General features: G+C 42.5%; 1 protein-coding gene across 2 annotated transcripts in view; it reads right to left on the bottom strand.

The window, feature by feature from the left end:
- The window catches only part of LOC146064952 (uncharacterized), a 64,068-nt gene extending 39,032 nt beyond the window's left edge, over positions 1-25,036 (bottom strand). The window contains exons 1-2 of one of the 2 annotated variants that reach the window (XM_083179007.1): positions 24,942-25,036; positions 9,768-9,855 (exon numbers count right to left, since the gene is read on the bottom strand). In XM_083179007.1, the coding sequence (XP_083035133.1) occupies positions 9,768-9,774 (7 nt within the window). In that variant the 5' untranslated portion in view covers positions 9,775-9,855; positions 24,942-25,036. The remainder of the gene's footprint in view (positions 1-9,767; positions 9,856-24,941) is intronic. The other variant, XM_083179008.1, reaches the window with a different exon arrangement.
- Between the last annotated feature and the right edge of the window lie 334 nt (positions 25,037-25,370).

Raw genomic sequence — 25,370 nt, 5'->3', positions numbered from 1 at the left:
CTGCAGTTGGCTCGTGTAAAGGGCCCTTTACAAATAGACGGACAAAACATCATGGTGTTTCCGGATTTTGCTCAAGAAGTGCAGAAGAACCGCTCACAGTTTATACAAATTAAGAAAAAGCTATGAGATAGAGGCATTCAGTATGCCATGTTATTCCCAGCCAAACTAAGGGTGGTACATGACAATGCCACTCATTTCTTTCCATCGCCAAAAGAAGCGGAGAATTGGCTTGAGAGACAACCAATTAGCAAACACTAAAACAGCTATTTTAGCTAAATTGGTGTAGTGTAAATTTGAAGGATATGAGTAATATTATGATGTAGAATTGGTTTTGATACTTGCTTTTTCTGCGTCCGGTGGTGGGGGAGGTGGTGGGGGGAGACGGGGATAGTTTGCTCTCCTCCTCTCCTCCCTTAGCTTTCTTTTCCACCATTGGATTATGGCAAAAAACAGGGTCCAGTATAAAGTGTAAATGGAGGAGATCCTACTGTAGATAGCATAGGGGTATATCTATATGCCCTTATCCCCTAATGCAAAAGTTAATCTGTTGTATTTTGTAAGTGTTTTTTCTTTTTTATATTTAATTTTTTGTGATTTTGGTGCGATATTGGATGGGGGGTATAAGTATGCCTTAGGTTTAAAAGGTTATACAGGGAGGGTAAGGGAAGGGTTTACTTTTTTATGTTTTTTTTGTTTTTTGATTTTTTGTATCTTTCACCATATGGTAAATGGACTAAGGAAGTTTAAATATAGAAGGAAGTATGTACAAAAAACGGATGGGAAAAGGTTGCAAAAACTACAAATATATATATATATATATATATATATATATATATATATATATATATATATATATATATATATATATACAGTGTTTAATAAGCAGAAAGGTGATCATGAAGGCAGGGAGGAAATATGGGAGAGATATACCGCTGGTTGCGGTCTGTCTCCTTGGTATATTGAGCTTTTACTTTTTTTTTTTTTTTTCTCCCTACATCCTTCCTCTTTTGGTTCAGTTTACTGATTAAGTATAAGTAGGATGGGGAGAGGTGAAACCCATATATTAGGATCAAGAGATCATTGGTTATGTCACAAATAAAGAAATACAAATCTGATATAATTTGCTTGTTTGAAACCCATATGGTCGGTAGTAAAGTATTAGCATTAAAAAAACCGTGGGTAAGCCACATGTATAATTCTACCTTCTCTAGCAATGCAAGGGGGGTATCTGTAATTATTAAAAAAACGGTCCAGTTTCAAATGGAGCAGAGTGAGATTGATGTATTGGGAAGATATGTTTTTCTTCGTGCACATGTCAATCGCAAACTGCTGCATATATTGGCTGTGTATGTTCCCCCGCCATATACAAATGAAGTAATGCGACAAGCAGTTAAATTTATCTCAATGTCACCAACAACCCCGATAATATGCATAGGGGATTTCAATAATGTTATGGATGGGACATTGGATAGATGGCGAGAAACAACATTAAAAAATACCCAGATCCCTTCACCCACAACTTTTTCACGATTTGTGACAGAAATGGGACTAGTAGATGCATGGAGAGAAAGAAATAGGGATGCTAGAGAGTTTTCCTGTTATTCAGCGACTTTCCATACCCTCTCCCGAATAGACCTGGTGCTACTCACACCTGATTTAATGCCAGATGTAATTCAGATAGATTATCTCCCGAGAGGAATCTCAGATCACTCACCCATATCCCTTATTATAGAGACAAACAAGGATCAGGGTAAGAAAATGTGGAAACTAAATGCCTTTTGGCTAACCCTTATGGGGGAGGGGCAAGAGGTAGTTACACTATGTAAAGAATTTCAGACCAAAAATAAAATAGAAACAGATCCCATGATTAGACACGATGCCTTTAAAGCATATTTACGGGGTCTCTTCATTAAAAGTATATCCCAAATCAAGATAAATAGTAGAAGGGAGGAAGAGAGACTGGAGACCATCAATAAGCAGCTTGAGCTTCAATATATAAACACCCAGTTTGAAGAGCACAGAATACTTTGGCAAGAAGCGCAGAAAAAATGGGTGGATTATTTGTATGAAAAATCCAGGAGACAGCTTCTCTTCTCTGGACATGAGAAATATCTTCACGCCGAGATGAATGGAAGCTATCTGGCATATTTGTCACGAGCCGATGCAGTCGGTAGTAATATAATTCAGGGAGTAAGGAACACGGAAGGTCGCATGTGTTACTCTGGGGCTGAGGTGACAGCAGTTTTTCGTGATTTTTACTCCTCTTTATATACATCTAAAGCCACATATTCGGATGGACAGCTTGCGGACTATTTGGAGGGGGTGAGGCTACCCAATCTGACAAATACAGAGGCAGAGGCTTTGGAGGCTCCTTTTAAAATAGAGGAAATAGAAGAGGCGATATCAGCACTCCCGACCTCAAAAGCACCTGGGTGTGATGGACTTCCATCAGAGGTATATAAAACATTCAGGAGTTTTTTTGCTCCATATTTACTGGATTTATTTAATACCCTGATGAAAGAGGGATCACTTCCTCCATCTATGTTGGAGGCAAATATTATAGCATTAATAAAACCAGGGAAGGACCCCACAACTCCGGAATCCTATCGACCTATCTCATTACTAACAACAGATATAAAAATATTAGCTAAAGTAGTGGCAACCAGATTAAATAAAAGTATTAGGTCCTTAATACATCCGGATCAAACGGGCTTTATGCCCGAAAAATCAACCGACCACAATTTACGGAGATTATTTTGTCATTTACAGAATGAGGACTCGGCAGAGTCGGGGGCAGTGGTGGTGTCCTTGGCCGCCGCCAAGGCCTTCGACTCTGTCGAATGGAAGTATCTGTGGTTGGTACTCAAGAAATTCGCATTTGGGCCACAGTTTATAAGGCTCATACAGATGTTGTACTCGGCTCCAAAAGCAAGAGTGACAATAAATGGCTATACATCTGAAGCGTTCTCATTGGGCAGAGGGACAAGGCAGGGATGCCCCCTCTCCCCAATATTGTTCGCTCTTGCCATTGAACCATTGGCGTGCTTGTTGAGGGATAAGGAAGAGGTCCATGGGATTAAAATTGGGGAAACCAAAGACAAAGTAGCCATGTATGCGGATGACACCCTTCTATTTATACGAGATATAGAAGGATCGCTCAAAGCTGCGCTCCAGTTAATAGAAACGTTTGGAGTGTTCTCTGGCCTCTTAATAAATTGGGAGAAATCGCATATTTTTCCTATATCAGGTAAGATCCCTGAAGTAGAGAGGGCAAGCCAACTACTTGTATGGACTACAAAATTTAAATATCTGGGAATCTGGATTACACCACAGGTGGGTGAATATGTGTCATTAAATATAGATCCGATAACGGCGAGTTTTAGAGAAAGGGTGCAGGCCTGGAGGATATTACCGCTATCGGTTCTGGGTCGTATCAATATGGTCAAAATGGCTATACAGCCCAAATTTGTATATGTACTACAGAATTCCCCGATATATATATCGAAGCAAATATTTAAAAAGATAGAAAATATAATGCTATCATTTATATGGAATAATCGTCCAGCCAGAGTCTCAATTAAGACACTGTACAAGACACAACGAATGGGAGGTCTGGGGTTACCCAACCTGAGACTCTATTATGTAGCCTCACAGTTGGGGTATTTGTCGGATTGGGTAAAAGGCACTCTGGATACAACAATGATAAGTTTTATTGCGGAACAGGTAAAAAGATTTTCTTCTATTCCCTTTTCACCTCTCCAATTCCTCCTGGCTGGTCTATCACCGGGTAGATTTCCGCATTTACTTAGACAAGCGTTAATGATATGGAAATTTGCCCATTCCTTATATAATTGGTCCGCCAGAGATGGGTCAACCCCAATCTGGTTCAATAATAGATACCCGGAGTTACAGAAATTGTCAGAGGATAATATATGGGCTAGATATGGGGTGACAGAACTGGGACAGATACTTAGCGAAAATATGATTAAAACATTTCAACAATTAAAAGATGAATTTGGCATACCAAATAGGGCACTATTCAGATATTTTCAGTTAAGGCATGCGATAACAGCTGAGTTTCGAGAAGGGCCACCGGTAATTTTAGATTCTCCAGTAAAAAAACTGTTGCTGAGGTTGGGGCGAAAGGGAAGGATGTCTGCTCTATATGCGGTAATAAATGAAAAAGATGAATCAGACCAAATAAAAAAATTGAGGATAAAATGGGAAGTGGATATTGGTCCGGTTACGGGGGAAGTGTGGAATCAGATATTAGAATCCGTGGAAAATGCAACCCCATGTATTAGATTTAGGCAGATATCCTTTTTTATACTGCATAGGGTATATTGGACACTGGCATCTCTTCTAAAAGCAGGTCTTAGAGATAACTCTGACTGCCCCAGGTGTCAAAAAGAAAATACAGGATTCTGGCACATGGTGTGGGAGTGTCCAAATATATACAAATTCTGGAAGGAGGTTTGGAGAGAAATACGGACCACAGCCTCAATGCTACCAGAGATAGACCCATTAGCGTGTCTCTTTGGAATTGGAATAGTGGAAACAAACTCAAAGATTATGTATAAATATGTGTTGTGCCTTACTACAATGGCCAAGGTGATAATAGCCAGGAACTGGCACACAACAGAAACTCCAAATATCTATAAATGGCGAGCACTGGTCAATGATGTGGTACGGCACGAACGACATATGTTTAAAACCAGAGGGGCCATACACAGATTTAATGAGAAATGGGATAGGTGGTGTACAGCTGGATTGGGTAGAGGGGAGGATATAATTTAAAAGTTGATTTAATATTTGAAAGAGGATCACATGAATAGGCATATGATTAAAAGTGTATATATATAGGCTGATGAATTGTCCATGCTCCTTAGTTAAAAGATGAAATTTTTTTTATGTTGAATCTGTAATGCTGGCTGGTGTTAAAAAAAAAAAAAAAGGGTTAAAGATAAACCTAAAAAGTTAAATGTAAACCGGCCAAAGGAATATAAAGTCAAGGTGTATAGTCTAAGTAGAAAAGAAGGTGAAGGAAGGGTTTTTTTTTTTTTTTTTCTCTTCTCGTTCAGATGGAAACGATCAGGGATGTATAGATAAGGTAGAAGAGAGATGGGGTCAGAAATAAGGGAGGGTGGAGAGGGAGGGGGGAAGGGAAGGGGTAAAGAAATTAATTAAGATCACCTCACGAACCACAAGAACACAAGGTACACATATGAATAGAAGAACAGGGAACACAAAAACACAAGAAACACATAAAAAAAAAAAAAAACACACAAGAAACACATAGGAAACACATAAGAAACACACAAGAAGCACATAAACAAACACAAACTACATACGCACATAGCAGGTGCGCCGAACAATCACATAGTAATCACATATTTTAAGGTGCACTACAATTAGAGAGGGAGGGCACAGAAATAGGGAAGTAAAGGAAGGGAAGAGCGAGGGAAGGGAAAGAAAGGGGGAGGGTGGGTAAGGAGAAGGAGAGATAGAAGTAAGGGGGGAATGGGGCTAGAACTCTGATCGCATGCCTCTCCACAGTATTTATGTAAACGATTGTGCCAAGGTTCTCTGGTCTATTCATCTGCCTGGGTATTTTTTATGTTAAATGTATATTGATCTATTTATTTATGTATTTATATAAATCCTTATATATATCTTTTTTTTTTCTTTTTTTCTGTACTCTGTATATGTGTTCTTATATGTCCGATTTTTTTTCTTTTTTATTATGTATGTGTGTAGATGAAAATGAAAAATAAAAAATAGAAATCTCTTATATTTGTCAGCCACATTTGTGTATTATCTGTGGGCTGTGTGGATAACACTGGGCGGGGGGTGGAGTTTCATGTGTGACCCCGCCCAGAATGATTGACAGATGTAGCCAAATATATAAGAGATTATATATATATCGCTTATGTCGGCACTCTGATACATTCAACTTTTCCGGTGCACTCCAGGAGTTATAATGCAGTAATCCAGGAGCTTGGAGGAACTCGGACAAAAAACATCAAAGCCGGCAAGCATACATGCTGTGCCCTGAGGAAGAGGTGTTAACCTCGAAAGCGCTTGGCGCTGAATACAGCTATGTCTACCTGACGCCTGGCTTTGATGTTTTTTGTCCGAGTGCCTCCAACCTCCTGGATTATTATATGTACAGTCCGAGAAAGAATGGCACAACATCGGTCTGCGATAAAAGCAGCAATCACAAAGAAAAAATCAGATCAACCCGTTGCACGCCATTTCCTAGAGAAAGGGCACTCAATCTCGGACCTGAAACACATCATCATAGATCACATCCCACCCAAGCAGAGAGGCGGAGACCGAGCGTGCCCCCTACTTCAAAGGGAAATGAAATGGATATACCTTCTGGACACTTGTAATCCAAAGGGGTTAAATGAAAGACTCTCATGGAATATATTTATTTAATAACCCAGAAATCTTTCCCCCACTGTATTATTTCTTGTTATTTAGAGTGCATTGGTGTAATATTTTCATATTTCAGGAAAAGCTACCATAGAATGAACCAGCGGGATGTATGAAAGCCCCAAAATGAGCATCCATCAATTGTTATCTGCAACATGCAATAAAGATATACGCAATGTGCAATCTCTCAGCACTATAAATGTATGTTTTATACAATGTCTTTCCAATTCACACAGCTCCCTCCGTGGCCGCAGCACAGTAGTAACCCAGGGTGATTATAAACACATCGAGCAGGGAAGCCTAGCAACGCTGACGCCGACGATGTCACGCGCAACCCAGAAGTCTGCTGAGACGCGAGCCACGGACGGACCGCACTTGCACGCCTCCTGCCTCTGGTATTTAAGGTAGGACCTAATCAAATGTTGTATCACTGTTGTTTTTCTCCTTGAAGACGGGGGCTTGAACCCCGAAACGTTGGAGCACTATTAAAGCACTTTAAAAATCCAGAAGAGTGCCGCTGTCTGCATCCTGGCCAAAGAACTATATATACACTGCACATGGAATAAATATTCCAGATTCATTCACCTGATTCTTCAGTCTCCGAGTGCCGCTGATTTTTTCATTCTACATATATATATATATATATATATATATATATATATATATATATATATATATATATATACACAGTGATAACGGACCGGCACTCTTCCCTCGTGAAGTATGCTGTCATGCCTTCCAATACAAACAGGTAGATAGATAGAAAGTATGGTGATGGTGGCACTGGCAGACTTGATGAAAAAAATTCAGGGTGCTTTAATTCACATCACAGCAAAACAAAAGTATGCATGGGTGTCCGACGTTTCGGGGGTGTCTCCCCGTTTTCAAGGTGCAGAAAACGGGGAGACACCCCCGAAACGTCGGACACCCATGCATACTTTTGTTTTGCTGTGATGTGAATTAAAGCACCCTGAATTTTTTTCATCAAGTCTGCCAGTGCCACCATCCTATCTATCTATCTATCTATCTATCTATCTATCTATCTATCTATCTATCTATATATATATATACTTGTTTGGTGTGGCTGAGCACACTGCCCTGCTGCTGTAGCTGGTCGGGTGCCCCGTCAAAGGTTATGTAGACTGTGGCGGGTGTGGACGTAGCACTCCAGACATTGTAGTAATCCCCAAAAAATTATTTGCAGACAAGCAACGTTTCAATGCATGTGCATTTTCGTCAGGCTCCTGACGAAGCCTGACGAAAATGCACATGCATTGAAACGTTGCTTGTCTGCAAAAAATTTTTTGGGGATTACTACAATGTCTGGAGTGCTACGTCCACACCCACCACAGTCTATATATATATATATATATATATATATATATATATATATATATATATATATATATATATATATATATATATATATACACACACACACACACACACACACACACACATACATCCATACACACACACATATATATATATATATATATATATATATATATATATATATATGTATATACATACACATATACACACACACACACACACACACACACAAAGAGCACTCCCTACTCCATCCAGATCAAGAAATCATTGTATGCGCACAAGAAATACAGTGTTATTTCTTTATTAACTACTTACTGGCTAATAATTTAATAATTTATTGCATTTAGAAATTCCAGCTTTTTAAATGATTAATTAGGTAAGAACATCTATTTGAATCCTATCAAACACAAGACTCACCCAAGGGGGGGCACTCTCCACTGGGGCTGATGGACTCTCCTGGGGCACTTGGAGCATAGTCCCAGATAACACATGGGATATATATTATACAATATATCCTCTCCCAATAGGGAATACCTACCATACAGTCCCAGGGCTCTGTGTGCCATGACTAAGTATATGGCAAGACCCCGGATCCCATCACCTGCCACCGGAGACACTGAGCAGCAACCTGCAGGAAAACGGTAACATGCAATAATGATACTGTGTCTGGAGATCTGTGGTTCTAGAAGTATGGAGGAGGATCAGGGTCTGGTTCTGAGCCATAATACTGATGTGGGTCCAACTTGCAGCATCAGGAGAATATACATCACAACAGCCCTACAGCTGCTACAATATGGCCTCCTAAAACAGTGGGCTGTGTGGGGCGCACAAAAGTACACACGGAACCAATTCACAATCTAAAAAATATTTTAATAAAGACGAACAAACATAACATCACAGTATTACTCAATGATGTCACAATAACTATGTTCATTGAAAAACAATTGGTTGATGCCTCCCGGGAGGAATCAACCACACAATAAATAATTACTATCAGTCGTAATGAGTCATTTAAAAAAATAATAATAATATCTTTATTGGTAAGCAGATATAAATTGGCCAGCAGGTACTTAGTGCTCAACACATACTCCAACAGTGTCACAATGGGAGACTGTAATCTCCGGTAATAAGAATGATTCATCGTTACCAGTTGGTGGTATCAGTAGCAGTCTCAGATGATACTTTTGTATGAGTGGTGTCTCCTGCCTGTATAGGGATTCACACATACTGGCAGCAGCAGCCCTTTCTCCCGGCCTGTACCCGCAGCCACCGTACAGCATCTCACCGCTGGTGGCCAAGGCACTGCTGCTGATGCTGTCACAAATCCGCCCGGCTTGTAGTGTAGCCAGTGTAAAGCGTCTCCCTGTGGCGGCTTTCTAGTGCAATGTACGGCCGCTAGTGCTGTGGGTTTTTTTATGCAGGGTTTCAAATGAAGAGATTTGAAAAAAACTGGCTGAAGTGCGGTGAAACACGTTATCTGAGGATCCAAAGGGTTTGCCGGCCGAACTCATCCCCACCATACTAACGGGACGCCTGAGAGACTGTGGCACTGTTCATTGCACTAACAAGCCACCACAGGGTGCTCACTTAGAATCAGGCCCTGCAAAGGAGGAAGACACTGTTTCCTCCTGTATGGAGAGGGTGGAGTGGACAGAGTGGGGGCGGACACCGAGCTGTGGTGGCTGTGACACTGATCGAGGGCGGCGGATGGGACACAGAGCAGGGGCTGTAACATAGAGCGGGGCTGTAACAGAGCGGGGACTGTGACACCAAGCCAGGGCTGTGGAAGCTGGGACACAGAGTAGGGGGCATTGTGACCACTGGAAAGTTATGCACCCCCTAGCATACATGTAGCAGAATCGTGTAACCTTTAACTAAAGTATCAGCAACAAATCACATGGCTCCACCTAAATCTGTGAGTCCGCAAATAACTACCATTCAACATTTTACTTGTCCCTTGATATTAATAGTGTAGAAGCCTGGGCAACACTCACCTGACATAAACTTTGCATTATTTCCTTGTTCAGTCAACTCCTCTGAATGATTAGGAGCCCGGTATAGGCGCCAATGTCACATCTCCCCCTGGGAAAGGAAAAGGGAATTAGGTATAATACTGGTGGCTCCTATATGTGTGGATCATTGGGTGGAGAGTATCTAAGTTGACCCCAAAAGGTCAACATGGACAAGGTTTTAACTAAAAAGAGGTTGACATGAAAAGATTCTAACCTTGAGAGCCAGGAAAGGGAGGAGGGGCGGGGCAGGGCATCTTCCTAATCCCTCCCTCACCTTTATATTAGGTATAAAACTGGTGGCGGCTTCCTCACTCTTCCCTCACCTTTATATTAGGTATAACACTGGTGGTGGCTTCCTCACTCCTCCCTCACCTTTATATTAGGTATAACACTGGTGGTGGCTTCCTCACCTTTATATTAGGTATAACACTGGTGGTGGCTTCCTCACCTTTATATTAGGTATAACACTGGTGGTGGCTTCCTCATTCCTCCCTCACTTTTATATTAGGTATAACACTGGTGGTGGCTTCCTCATTCCTCCCTCACCTTTATATTAGGTATAACACTGGTGGCGGCTTCCTCACCTTTATATTAGGTATAACACTGGTGGTGGCTTCCTCACCTTTATATTAGGTATAACACTGGTGGTGGCTTCCTCATTCCTCCCTCACCTTTATATTAGGTATAACACTGGTGGTGGCTTCCTCATTCCTCCCTCACCTTTATATTAGGTATAACACTGGTGGCGGCTTCCTCACTCCTCCCTCACCTTTATATTAGGTATAACACTGGTGGCGGCTTCCTCACTCCTCCCTCACCTTTATATTAGGTATAACACTGGTGGTGGCTTCCTCACCTTTATATTAGGTATAACACTGGTGGTGGCTTCCTCATTCCTCCCTCACCTTTATATTAGGTATAACACTGGTGGTGGCTTCCTCATTCCTCACTCACCTTTATATTAGGTATAACACTGGTGGCGGCTTCCTCACTCCTCCCTCACCTTTATATTAGGTATAACACTGGTGGCGGCTTCCTCACTCCTCCCTCACCTTTATATTAGGTATAACACTGGTGGCGGCTTCCTCACTCCTCCCTCACCTTTATATTAGGTATAACACGGGTGGCGGCTTCCTCACTCCTCCCTCACCTTTATATTAGGTATAACACTGGTGGCCGCTTCCTCACTCCTCCCTCACCTTTATATTAGGTATAACACTGGTGGTGGCTTCCTCACTCCTCCCTCACCTTTATATTAGGTATAACACTGGTGGCGGCTTCCTCACTCCTCCCTCACCTTTATATTCGGTATAACACTGGTGGCGGCTTCCTCACCTTTATATTCGGTATAACACTGGTGGCGGCTTCCTCACTCCTCCCTCACCTTTATATTAGGTATAACACTGGTGGCGGCTTCCTCACTCCTCCCTCACCTTTATATTAGGTATAACACTGGTGGTGGCTTCCTCATTCCTCCCTCACCTTTATATTAGGTATAACACTGGTGGTGGCTTCCTCATTCCTCCCTCACCTTTATATTAGGTATAACACTGGTGGCGGCTTCCTCACTCCTCCCTCACCTTTATATTAGGTATAACACTGGTGGCGGCTTCCTCACTCCTCCCTCACCTTTATATTAGGTATAACACTGGTGGTGGCTTCCTCACCTTTATATTAGGTATAACACTGGTGGTGGCTTCCTCATTCCTCCCTCACCTTTATATTAGGTATAACACTGGTGGTGGCTTCCTCATTCCTCCCTCATCTTTATATTAGGTATAACACGGGTGGCGGCTTCCTCACTCCTCCCTCACCTTTATATTCGGTATAACACTGGTGGCGGCTTCCTCACTCCTCCCTCACCTTTATATTAGGTATAACACTGGTGGCGGCTTCCTCACTCCTCCCTCACCTTTATATTAGGTATAACACTGGTGGTGGCTTCCTCACCTTTATATTAGGTATAACACTGGTGGTGGCTTCCTCACTCCTCCCTCACCTTTATATTAGGTATAACACTGGTGGTGGCTTCCTCACTCCTCCCTCACCTTTATATTAGGTATAACACTGGTGGTGGCTTCCTCACCTTTATATTAGGTATAACACTGGTGGTGGCTTCCTCACCTTTATATTAGGTATAACACTGGCGGTGGCTTCCTCATTCCTCCCTCACCTTTATATTAGGTATAACACTGGTGGTGGCTTCCTCATTCCTCCCTCACCTTTATATTAGGTATAACACTGGTGGTGGCTTCCTCATTCCTCCCTCACCTTTATATTAGGTATAACACTGGTGGCGGCTTCCTCACTCCTCCCTCACCTTTATATTAGGTATAACACTGGTGGCGGCTTTCTCACTCCTCCCTCACCTTTATATTCGGTATAACACTGGTGGCGGCTTCCTCACTCCTCCCTCACCTTTATATTAGGTATAACACTGTTGGCGGCTTCCTCACTCCTCCCTCACCTTTATATTAGGTATAACACTGGTGGTGGCTTCCTCACCTTTATATTAGGTATAACACTGGTGGTGGCTTCCTCACCTTTATATTAGGTATAACACTGGTGGTGGCTTCCTCATTCCTCCCTCACCTTTATATTAGGTATAACACTGGTGGTGGCTTCCTCATTCCTCCCTCACCTTTATATTAGGTATAACACTGGTGGCGGCTTCCTCACTCCTCCCTCACCTTTATATTAGGTATAACACTGGTGGCGGCTTCCTCACTCCTCCCTCACCTTTATATTAGGTATAACACTGGTGGTGGCTTCCTCACCTTTATATTAGGTATAACACTGGTGGTGGCTTCCTCATTCCTCCCTCACCTTTATATTAGGTATAACACTGGTGGTGGCTTCCTCATTCCTCCCTCACCTTTATATTAGGTATAACACTGGTGGCAGCTTCCTCACTCCTCCCTCACCTTTATATTAGGTATAACACGGGTGGCGGCTTCCTCACTCCTCCCTCACCTCTATATTCGGTATAACACTGGTGGCGGCTTCCTCACTCCTCCCTCACCTTTATATTAGGTATAACACTGGTGGTGGCTTCCTCACTCCTCCCTCACCTTTATATTAGGTATAACACTGGTGGTGGCTTCCTCACCTTTATATTAGGTATAACACTGGTGGTGGCTTCCTCACTCCTCCCTCACCTTTATATTAGGTATAACACTGGTGGTGGCTTCCTCACTCCTCCCTCACCTTTATATTAGGTATAACACTGGTGGCGGCTTCCTCACCTTTATATTAGGTATAACACTGGTGGTGGCTTCCTCACCTTTATATTAGGTATAACACTGGTGGTGGCTTCCTCATTCCTCCCTCACCTTTATATTAGGTATAACACTGGTGGTGGCTTCCTCATTCCTCCCTCACCTTTATATTAGGTAAAACACTGGTGGCGGCTTCCTCACTCCTCCCTCACCTTTATATTAGGTATAACACTGGTGGCGGCTTCCTCACTCCTCCCTCACCTTTATATTAGGTATAACACGGGTGGCGGCTTCCTCACTCCTCCCTCACCTTTATATTAGGTATAACACTGGTGGTGGCTTCCTCATTCCTCCCTCACCTTTATATTAGGTATAACACTGGTGGTGGCTTCCTCACCTTTATATTAGGTATAACACTGGTGGTGGCTTCCTCATTCCTCCCTCACCTTTATATTAGGTATAACACTGGTGGTGGCTTCCTCATTCCTCCCTCACCTTTATATTAGGTATAACACTGGTGGTGGCTTCCTCACCTTTATATTAGGTATAACACTGGTGGTGGCTTCCTCATTCCTCCCTCACCTTTATATTAGGTATAACACTGGTGGCGGCTTCCTCACTCCTCCCTCACCTTTATATTAGGTATAACACTGGTGGTGGCTTCCTCACCTTTATATTAGGTATAACACTGGTGGTGGCTTCCTCACCTTTATATTAGGTATAACACTGGTGGTGGCTTCCTCATTCCTCCCTCACCTTTATATAAGGTATAACACTGGTGGTGGCTTCCTCATTCCTCCCTCACCTTTATATTAGGTATAACACTGGTGGCGGCTTCCTCACTCCTCCCTCACCTTTATATTAGGTATAACACTGGTGGCGGCTTCCTCACTCCTCCCTCACCTTTATATTAGGTATAACACTGGTGGCGTCTTCCTCACTCCTCCCTCACCTTTATATTAGGTATAACACTGGTGGTGGCTTCCTCACCTTTATATTAGGTATAACACTGGTGGTGGCTTCCTCATTTCTCCCTCACCTTTATATTAGGTATAACACTGGTGGTGGCTTCCTCATTCCTCCCTCACCTTTATATTAGGTATAACACTGGTGGTGGCTTCCTCACCTTTATATTAGGTATAACACTGGTGGTGGCTTCCTCATTCCTCCCTCACCTTTATATTAGGTATAACACTGGTGGCGGCTTCCTCACTCCTCCCTCACCTTTATATTAGGTATAACACTGGTGGTGGCTTCCTCACCTTTATATTAGGTATAACACTGGTGGTGGCTTCCTCATTCCTCCCTCACCTTTATATTAGGTATAACACTGGTGGTGGCTTCCTCATTCCTCCCTCACCTTTATATTAGGTATAACACTGGTGGCGGCTTCCTCACTCCTCCCTCACCTTTATATTCGGTATAACACTGGTGGCGGCTTCCTCACTCCTCCCTCACCTTTATATTAGGTATAACACTGGTGGCTTCCTCACTCCTCGTTCACCTTTATATTAGGTATAACACGGGTGGTGGCTTCCTCACTCCTCCCTCACCTTTATATTCGGTATAACACTGGTGGCGGCTTCCTCACTCCTCCCTCACCTTTATATTAGGTATAACACTGGTGGCTTCCTCACTCCTCGTTCACCTTTATATTAGGTATAACACGGGTGGTGGCTTCCTCACTCCTCCCTCACCTTTATATTAGGTATAACACTGGTGGTGTCATCCTCCCTCACCTTTATATTAGGTATAATACTGGTGGTGGCTTCCCCACCTTTATATTAGGTATAACACTGGTGGTGGCTTCCTCACTCCTCCCTCACCTTGATATTAGGTATAACACTGGTGGCTTCCTCATTCCTCCCTCACCTTTATATTAGGTATAACACTGGTGGTGGCTTCCTCATTCCTCCCTCACCTTGATATTAGGTATAACACTGGAGGAGGCTTCCTCACTCCTCCCTCACCTTTATATTAGGTATAACACTGGTGGCTTCCTCACCTTTATATTAGGTATAACACTGGTGGTGGCTTCCTCACTCCTCCCTCACCTTTATATTAGGTATAACACTGGTGGTGGCTTCCTCACTCCTCCCTCACCTTTATATTAGGTATAACACTGGTGGTGGCTTCCTCACCTTTATATTAGGTATAACACTGGTGGTGGCTTCCTCACCTTTATATTAGGTATAACACTGGTGGTGGCTTCCTCATTCCTCCCTCACCTTTATATTAGGTATAACACTGGTGGCGGCTTCCTCATTCCTCCCTCACCTTTATATTAGGTATAACACTGGTGGCGGCTTCCTCACTCCTCCCTCACCTTTATATTAGGTATAACACTGGTGGCGGCTTCCTCACTCCTCCCTCACCTTTATATTAGGTATAACACGGGTGGCGGCTTCCTCACTCCTCCCTCACCTTTATATTCGGTATAACACTGGTGGCGGCTTCCTCACTCCTCCCTCACCTTTATATTAGGTATAACACTGGTGGCGGCTTCCTCACTCCTCCCTCACCTTTATATTAGGTATAACACTGGTGGTGGCTTCCTCACCTTTATATTAGGTATAACACTGGTGGTGGCTTCCTCATTCCTCCCTCACCTTTATATTAGGTATAACACTGGTGGTGGCTTCCTCATTCCTCCCTCACCTTTATATTAGGTATAACACTGGTGGTGGCTTCCTCACCTTTATATTAGGTATAACACTGGTGGTGGCTTCCTCATTCCTCCCTCACCTTTATATTAGGTATAACACTGGTGGTGGCTTCCTCATTCCTCCCTCACCTTTATATTAGGTATAACACTGGTGGTGGCTTCCTCATTCCTCCCTCACCTTTATATTAGGTATAACACTGGTGGTGGCTTCCTCATTCCTCCCTCACCTTTATATTAGGTATAACACTGGTGGTGGCTTCCTCACCTTTATATTAGGTATAACACTGGTGGCGGCTTCCTCACTCCTCCCTCACCTTTATATTAGGTATAACACTGGTGGTGGCTTCCTCACCTTTATATTAGGTATAACACTGGTGGTGGCTTCCTCATTCCTCCCTCACCTTTATATTAGGTATAACACTGGTGGTGGCTTCCTCATTCCTCACTCACCTTTATATTAGGTATAACACTGGTGGCGGCTTCCTCACTCCTCCCTCACCTTTATATTAGGTATAACACGGGTGGCGGCTTCCTCACTCCTCCCTCACCTTTATATTCGGTATAACACTGGTGGCGGCTTTCTCACTCCTCCCTCACCTTTATATTAGGTATAACACTGGTGGCTTCCTCACTCCTCGTTCACCTTTATATTAGGTATAACACGGGTGGTGGCTTCCTCACTCCTCCCTCACCTTTATATTAGGTATAACATTGGTGGGGTCATCCTCCCCCACCTTTATATTAGGTATAATACTGGTGGTGGCTTCCCCACCTTTATATTAGGTATAACACTGGTGGTGGCTTCCTCACTCCTCCCTCACCTTGATATTAGGTATAACACTGGTGGCAGCTTCCTCATTCCTCCCTCACCTTTATATTAGGTATAACACTGGTGGTGGCTTCCTCATTCCTCCCTCACCTTGATATTAGGTATAACACTGGAGGAGGCTTCCTCACTCCTCCCTCACCTTTATATTAGGTATAACACTGGTGGCTTCCTCACCTTTATATTAGGTATAACACTGGTGGTGGCTTCCTCACTCCTCCCTCACCTTTATATTAGGTATAACACTGGTGGTGGCTTCCTCACTCCTCCCTCACCTTTATATTAGGTATAACACTGGTGGTGGCTTCCTCATTCCTCCCTCACCTTGATATTAGGTATAACACTGGAGGAGGCTTCCTCACTCCTCCCTCACCTTTATATTAGGTATAACACTGGTGGCTTCCTCACTCACCTTTATATTAGGTATATATTAGGTATAACACTGGTGGTGGCATGCTCTCTCACCTTTATGTTAGGTATAAATCTTGTGTTGGTTTCCTCCCTCACCTTGATATTAGGTATAACACTGGTGGTGGTGGTTTCCTCCCTCACCTTGATATTAGGTATAACACTGGAGGAGGCTTCCTCATTCCTCCCTCACCTTTGTATTAGGTATAATACTGGTGGCTTCCTCACTCCTCCCTCACCTTGATATTAGGTATAACACTGGAGGAGGCTTCCTCATTCCTACCTCACCTTTATATTAGGTATAACACTGGTGGCAGCTTCCTTACTGCTTTATATCAGGTATAACACTGGTTGTGGCATCTTCTCTCACCTTTATATTAGGTATAAATCTTGTGCTGGTTTCTTCCTCACCTTTGTATTAGGTATAACACTGGTTACAAATTCCTCACTCCTCCCTAACCTTTAAATTAGCTATAATGAGGGAGGTGTGGCTTGACTGGTTACCTGGCTGGACATGTTTTTTCAGAAGCTCCTGCCTAAACACTCTACAGAACTGTCTCCTCTCTGCCAGAACACCCTGCCTTTGTGGGTCTGTGCTGCAGAGCTGGGGGACGGGTACTTCTTTTTCCTGCGGGTTGCGGGTTGCCCACTATATGCACCAGGGACCCTGCTGAAATTCCTCCCCATCAGGGGCTCCACACTGTTGGGACCGCTCAGATCCTCGCTCTGTGCGGGGGCTGGGTGATGCCTGCCCCTAGTGAGACCCTCCTGCTCCTACAGTGTCCACAAGGCTGCTCAACAGAAGTCCGGCCAGGGGGTGAAGATGTTGCCCAGAGGCTCCGGCCGGCGGCCATCTTGCCTGAGCTGAGAGGGGTGAAGTGTGGCTCCTGCTTGTCACAGTACACTGCCGATCCCTGCCCAGCTGGCGGCTACCAGGCACTCCTCCGGGTGAGTTCCCAGGCTCCTGTGAAGGGCAGTCTACCCCCTGGGACCTTGCTGTTTGGTTGGGACCCTTGGCCTCCTCTGGTGATTGCCCAGTACTGCATTTAAAGGCTATTTGTGGCTACTAAGGGACCAAACCACTGCAGACTGTGACTCTCTGCCTTCGCTCTGCCCCACAGTCAAGGCCACACTATTGTAACCCGGATAAAGCTGCATTTTCCTGTATAAATGACATACTGTGGTTGGTGACAGGCTACATAGAAGTATATTCTTCCGCACAGAATACGCAGTCCTATATTTCATGTGTTGGAGCTCCCTCCTGTGGTGGCCTGTGATAACCTACTTGCTTAGGATATTTCTTACCAGGGAAAGCCGAAGATATATAGGCTCGCCAGCCATGTCCTAATGGGGGGAAAGTGACCATCAACACCTTTTCCATCACCTTTCTACCTCATACCACTCCTAAATCATAGGCACAGCCACAATCTCTGAACACCCTATGACGAGAAGACGCACCAATAAGAAATCTGCAGCTATTCCCGTTTAACACTCATCACAAGCTGCCATCCATACTTTCCTCAGTCTCTTCCTCCTCGTGATCAACCAACGACATCTCCAATGGCCTCAGACAACTTAGAGGGGCTGCAATTATCGGGCACTCTCTCCCCATCCTCATGCACGCTCAGCGGTGGATGCTGGGATGGGGGAAATACTCGCCCATCTCCTTACCCTGCCGACTAGAATGGATCTCCAGCAGGACTTGCTGTCCTTGGAACAGAGAACAAAGTATGCTGTGAAAATCTGCTTGGACATTATTCAATCTGACCTCACTCATGGCCTTATTCTAGTTCACTCTTTCTGACAAGAAACTCTTTTTTGTCAGAAAGAGTGAACTAGAATAAGGCCCTCAATTAGGTGAGAGGGTGGTGACGCTTAAAGATCATAAGGATTCAGTTGTCAGTCATAAATATTGTACATCACCAATCCTGACTTATTTCTGATATGCAACATTGTTTGGACGATTTGGACAACAGGGGAAGGTGAAACAACTTGAGGGTCACGTGGATTTCAGAAGACATCCCTCAAAGTGGCCTTATTGATGTGCTCACTAAGATCTTTAACGAACTGCTAGGTTCTAACCAAAATCATTCAATTATCCGCCCCAGAGGCCTCCCCTCGGAACGTCCCAGGGACGTAATATAATGCTTACATCACTACACAGACATTCCTCACTTAACGACCGGGTTTGGTTCCTGCGACCCGGTCGTTAAGCGAGTTGGTAGTTAAACGAACGTATATAAAAACATATAATACAAGTAAAGTACGCTTCTAAAGAAAATTATACTTGTATTACTTTGCATAACTTCTTTTAATTAGTATATTTTTATTTTTGCAATAAGTATGCTTTTTAAACATACTTATTTTGCTTGACTTTGCATTTTTTAAGCTTTATTAACATAACTGTTTTATTTGCAAGCTTTTTTACTTTGCATAACTTGCATAGAGAAAATAAATCAAAAGATGGAAAAACAAAAAAGACATTCATACTACAGTTCAGTACCATCATCATTGGTGTCCTCAGCAGGGTTACCCGGAGTTGTTGAGGGCTCAGGTAAGGGAGATGATGGCAAGGAAATTGCAGAATTTGTAGGTGGAGTGATACTGGGTGCAGCTTTTCAGAAGAATCCCGTGAGTGTGGTTTGCTTTTAAGGTACTTATATGTTAGTTGTCGCCCACTAAGCAATTTGCTTAGTTTTCTGCGTCCGCTCGCCACACTATGTAAAATCAACTTCATGCCGACATGGATAGTGGGGGTATGAGCGTACTAACTATAGTGGGCGCCCAACTAACCTATAAGTAGCGCTTTTTCTTTTTTCCATAAATTTCATGATAGCATTGTACAAGTTTGTTCATTTGCCATTCCACTTTCTTTGCTTAATAATTATGAACAGTAATTAGTGTTCAGACTAGCACCGCCAGCTTTGAAACCCCATGCAGTTCCTGTTCCCTGCCTGAGGTGTCGCTGTTTGCTGTTGTGTTTCTAGCACAGATCTGGTTTGCATACCAGTGCTGATATACAGACCACACTGTGCCAGAAGCAATACAGCAGACAACGACACCGCAGGCAGGGAAGAGGAACTGCATAGGTTTTCAAAGCTGGCGGTGCTAGAATGAACACTAGTAATGATTTTTATTAGAATGATTTATTAATTAAATAATGACGTATATCCCTAATTCAGAGACTTTGCTACAACACTACCTACAGACGATGTAAGGGGGCACCTATATCCCAGTATATAGAGGATGATGTGCTACTTGTTGCGGGGTCCCCTGTATTAGATAAGCACTACCTGTATATGAGGGTCCCCTGTATTACAGTACACAGCATATAGATGAGCAGTACCTGTATATAAGGATGCCCTGTATTACAGTACACAGTATATAGATGAGCAGTACCTGTATATAAGGATGCCCTGTATTACAGTACACAGTATATAGATGAGCACTACCTGTATATAAGGATGCCCTGTATTACAGTACACAGCATATAGATGAGCAGTACCTGTATTTAAGGATGCCCTGTATTACAGTACACAGTATATAGATGAGCACTACCTGTATATAAGGATGCCCTGTATTACAGTACACAGTATATAGATGAACACTACCTGTATATGAGGGTCCCCTGTATTACAGTATGTAGATGAGCACTACCTGTATATAAGGATGCCCTGTATTACAGTACACAGCATATAGATGAGCAGTACCTGTATATAAGGATGCCCTGTATTACAGTACACAGTATATAGATGAGCACTACCTGTATATAAGGATGCCCTGTATTACAGTACACAGTATATAGATGAGCAGCACCTGTATATAAGGATGCCCTGTATTACAGTACACAGTATATAGATGAGCAGCACCTGTATATAAGAATGCCCTGTATTACAGTACACAGTATATAGATGAGCACTACCTGTATATAAGGATGCCCTGTATTACAGTACAAAGTACATAGATGAGCACTACCTGTATATAAGGATGCCCTGTATTACAGTACACGGTATATAGATGAGCACTACCTGTATATAAGGATGCCCAGTATTACAGTACACGGTATATAGATGAACACTACCTGTATATAAGGATGCCCTGTATTACAGTACACAGTATATAGATGAGCACTACCTGTATATAAGGATGCCCTGTATTACAGTACACAGTATATAGATGAACACTACCTGTATATAAGGATGCCCTGTATTACAGTACACAGTATATAGATGAACACTACCTGTATATAAGGATGCCCTGTATTACAGTACACAGTATATAGATTAGCACTACCTGCATATAAGGATGCCCTGTATTACAGTACACAGTATATAGATGAGCACTACCTGTATATAAGGATGCCCTGTATTACAGTACACAGTATATAGATGAACACTACCTGTATATAAGGGTGCACTGTATTACATTACACAGTATATAGATGAACACTACCTGTATATAAGGGTGCACTGTATTACAGTACACAGCATGTAGATGAGCACTACCTGTATATAAGGATGCCCTGTATTACAGTACACAGTATATAGATGAACACTACCTGTATATAAGGATGCCCTGTATTACAGTACACAGTATATAGATGAGCACTACCTGCATATAAGTATGCCCTGTATTACAGTACACAGTATATAGATGAACACTACCTGTATATAAGGATGCCCTGTATTACAGTATATAGATGAACACTACCTGTATATAAGGATGCCCTGTATTACAGTACACAGTATATAGATGAGCACTACCTGTATATAAAGATGCCCTGTATTACAGTACACAGTACATAGATAAGCACTACCTGTATATGAGGGGCACCCTGTATTACAGTACACAGTATATAGATGAGCACTACCTGTATATAAGGATGCCCTGTATTACAGTACACAGCATGTAGATGAACACTACCTGTATATAAGGGTGCACTGTATTACAGTACACAGTATATAGATGAGCACTACCTGTCTTATATACAGGTAGTGCTCATCTATATACTGATGCCCTGTATTACAGTACACAGTATATAGATGAGCACTACCTGTATATACTGGGCACCCTGTATTACAGTACACAGTATATAGATGAGCACTACCTGTATATACTGGGCACCCTGTATTACAGTACACAGTATATAGATTAGCACTACCTGTATATAAGGATGCCCTGTATTACAGTACACAGCATGTAGATGAACACTACCTGTATATAAGGGTGCACTGTATTACAGTACACAGTATATAGATGAGCACTACCTGTATATAAGGATGCCCTGTATTACAGTAAAAAGTACATAGATGAGCAGTACCTGTATATAAGGATGCCCTATATTACAGTACACGGTATATAGATGAGCACTACCTGTATATAAGGATGCCCTGTATGACAGTACACAGCATGTAGATGAGCACTACCTGTATATAAGGATGCCCTGTATTACAGTACACAGTACGTATAGGAGCACTACCTGTATATAAGGATGCCCTGTATGACAGTACACAGCATGTAGATGAGTACTACCTGTATATAAGGATGCCCTGTATTACAGTACACAGTATATAGATGAGCACTACCTGTATATAAGGATGCCCTGTATTACAGTACACAGTACATAGATAAGCACTACCTGTATATGAGGGGCACCCTGTATTACAGTACACAGTATATAGATGAGCACTACCTGTATATAAGGATGCCCTGTATTACAGTACACAGCATGTAGATGAACACTACCTGTATATAATAGTGCACTGTATTACAGTACACACTATATAGATGAGCCCTACCTGTATATAAGGATGCCCTGTATTACAGTATATAGATGAGCACTACCTGTATATAAGGATGCCCTGTATTACAGTACCCTGTATATAGATGAGCACTACCTGTATATAAGGATGCCCTGTATTACAGTACACAGTATATAGATGAACACTACCTGTATATAAGGATGCCCTGTATTACAGTACACAGTATATAGATGAGCAGTACCTGTATATAAGGATGCCCTGTATTACAGTACACAGTATATAGATGAGCACTACCTGTATATAAGGATGCCCTGTATTACAGTACACAGCATATAGATGAGCACTACCTGTATATAAGGATGCCCTGCATTACAGTACACAGTATATAGATGAGCACTACCTGTATATAAGGATGCCCTGCATTACAGTACACGGTATATAGATGAGCACTACCTGTATATAAGGATGTCCTGTATGACAGTACACAGCATGTAGATGAGCACTACCTGTATATAAGGATGCCCTGTATTACAGTACGTAGAGGAGCACTACCTGTATATAAGGATGCCCTGTATGACAGTACACAGCATGTAGATGAGCACTACCTGTATATAAGGATGCCCTGTATTACAGTACACGGTATATAGATGAACACTACCTGTATATAAGGATTCCCTGTATGACAGTACACAGCATGTAGGATGAGCACTACCTGTATATAAGGATGCCCTGTATTACAGTACACGGTATATAGCTGAGCACTACCTGTATATAAGGATGCCCTGTATTACAGTACACAGTATATAGATGAACACTACCTGTATATAAGGATGCCCTGTATTACAGTACACAGTATATAGATGAGCACTACCTGCATATAAGGATGCCCTGTATTACAGTACACAGTATATAGATGAACACTACCTGCATATAAGGATGCCCTGTATTACAGTACACAGTACATAGATGAACACTAGCTGTATATAAGGGGCACCATGTATTACAGTACACAGTATATAGATGAGCACTACCTGTATATAAGGATGCCCTGTATTACAGTATATAGATGAGCACTACCTGTATATAAGGATGCCCTGTATTACAGTACCCTGTATATAGATGAGCACTACCTGTATATAAGGATGCCCTGTATTACAGTACACAGTATATAGATGAACACTACCTGTATATAAGGATGCCCTGTATTACAGTACATAGTATATAGATGAGCACTACCTGTATATAAGGATGCCCTGTATTACAGTACACAGTATATAGATGAGCACTACCTGTATATAAGGATGCCCTGTATTACAGTACACAGCATATAGATGAGCACTACCTGTATATAAGGATGCCCTGTATTACAGTACACAGCATATAGATGAGCACTACCTGTATATAAGGGGCACCCTGTATTACAGTACACAGTATATAGATGAGCACTACCTGTATATAAGGATGCCCTGTATTACAGTATATAGATGAGCACTACCTGTATATAAGGATGCCCTGTATTACAGTACCCTGTATATAGATGAGCACTACCTGTATATAAGGATGCCCTGTATTACAGTATATAGATGAGCACTACCTGTATATAAGGATGCCCTGTATTACAGTACCCTGTATATAGATGAGCACTACCTGTATATAAGGATGCCCTGTATTACAGTACACAGTATATAGATGAACACTACCTGTATATAAGGATGCCCTGTATTACAGTACATAGTATATAGATGAGCACTACCTGTATATAAGGATGCCCTGTATTACAGTACACAGTATATAGATGAGCACTACCTGTATATAAGGATGCCCTGTATTACAGTACACAGCATATAGATGAGCACTACCTGTATATAAGGATGCCCTGTATTACAGTACCCTGTATATAGATGAGCACTACCTGTATATAAGGATGCCCTGTATTACAGTACACAGTATATAGATGAACACTACCTGTATATAAGGATGCCCTGTATTACAGTACACAGTATATAGATGAGCACTACCTGTATATAAGGATGCCCTGTATTACAGTACATAGTATATAGATGAGCACTACCTGTATATAAGGATGCCCTGTATTACAGTACACAGTATATAGATGAGCACTACCTGTATATAAGGATGCCCTGTATTACAGTACACAGCATATAGATGAGCACTACCTGTATATAAGGGGCACCCTGTATTACAGTACACAGTATATAGATGAGCACTACCTGTATATAAGGATGCCCTGTATTACAGTATATAGATGAGCACTACCTGTATATAAGGAGTCTCCATACGATGTACGGTCAGGCTGAGACTAGATGACAGGGCGGGGTCTAGGAGCCGCGCTGTGGCTGCTGGGACTTGAGCCTTGTCCTGATGCATGATGGGAGTGCAAGTATCTCAGTGTGTTGTGATCAGAGTGTAAAACTACGTTTCCCAAAATGCAGAGAGACCAATGTGGCTGCCCTAGTATCTCTGTACTACACGTACATCACACACTATCACACACCTCACAGCACACATTGCATCATACATTACACACACTGTATCACACATTATGCACACTGTACACATTGTTCACACATCACACACTGTGTCACACACACACTGTATCACACACCTCACAGCACACATTGTATCATACATTACACACACTGTATCACACATTATGCACACTGTACACATTGTTCACACATCACA

This window comes from Crinia signifera, chromosome 3 (genome assembly GCF_055691185.1).
Source record: "Crinia signifera chromosome 3, ASM5569118v1, whole genome shotgun sequence".
NCBI lineage: Eukaryota > Metazoa > Chordata > Amphibia > Anura > Myobatrachidae > Crinia > Crinia signifera.
This window is presented reverse-complemented; position numbering and strand designations above follow the sequence as displayed.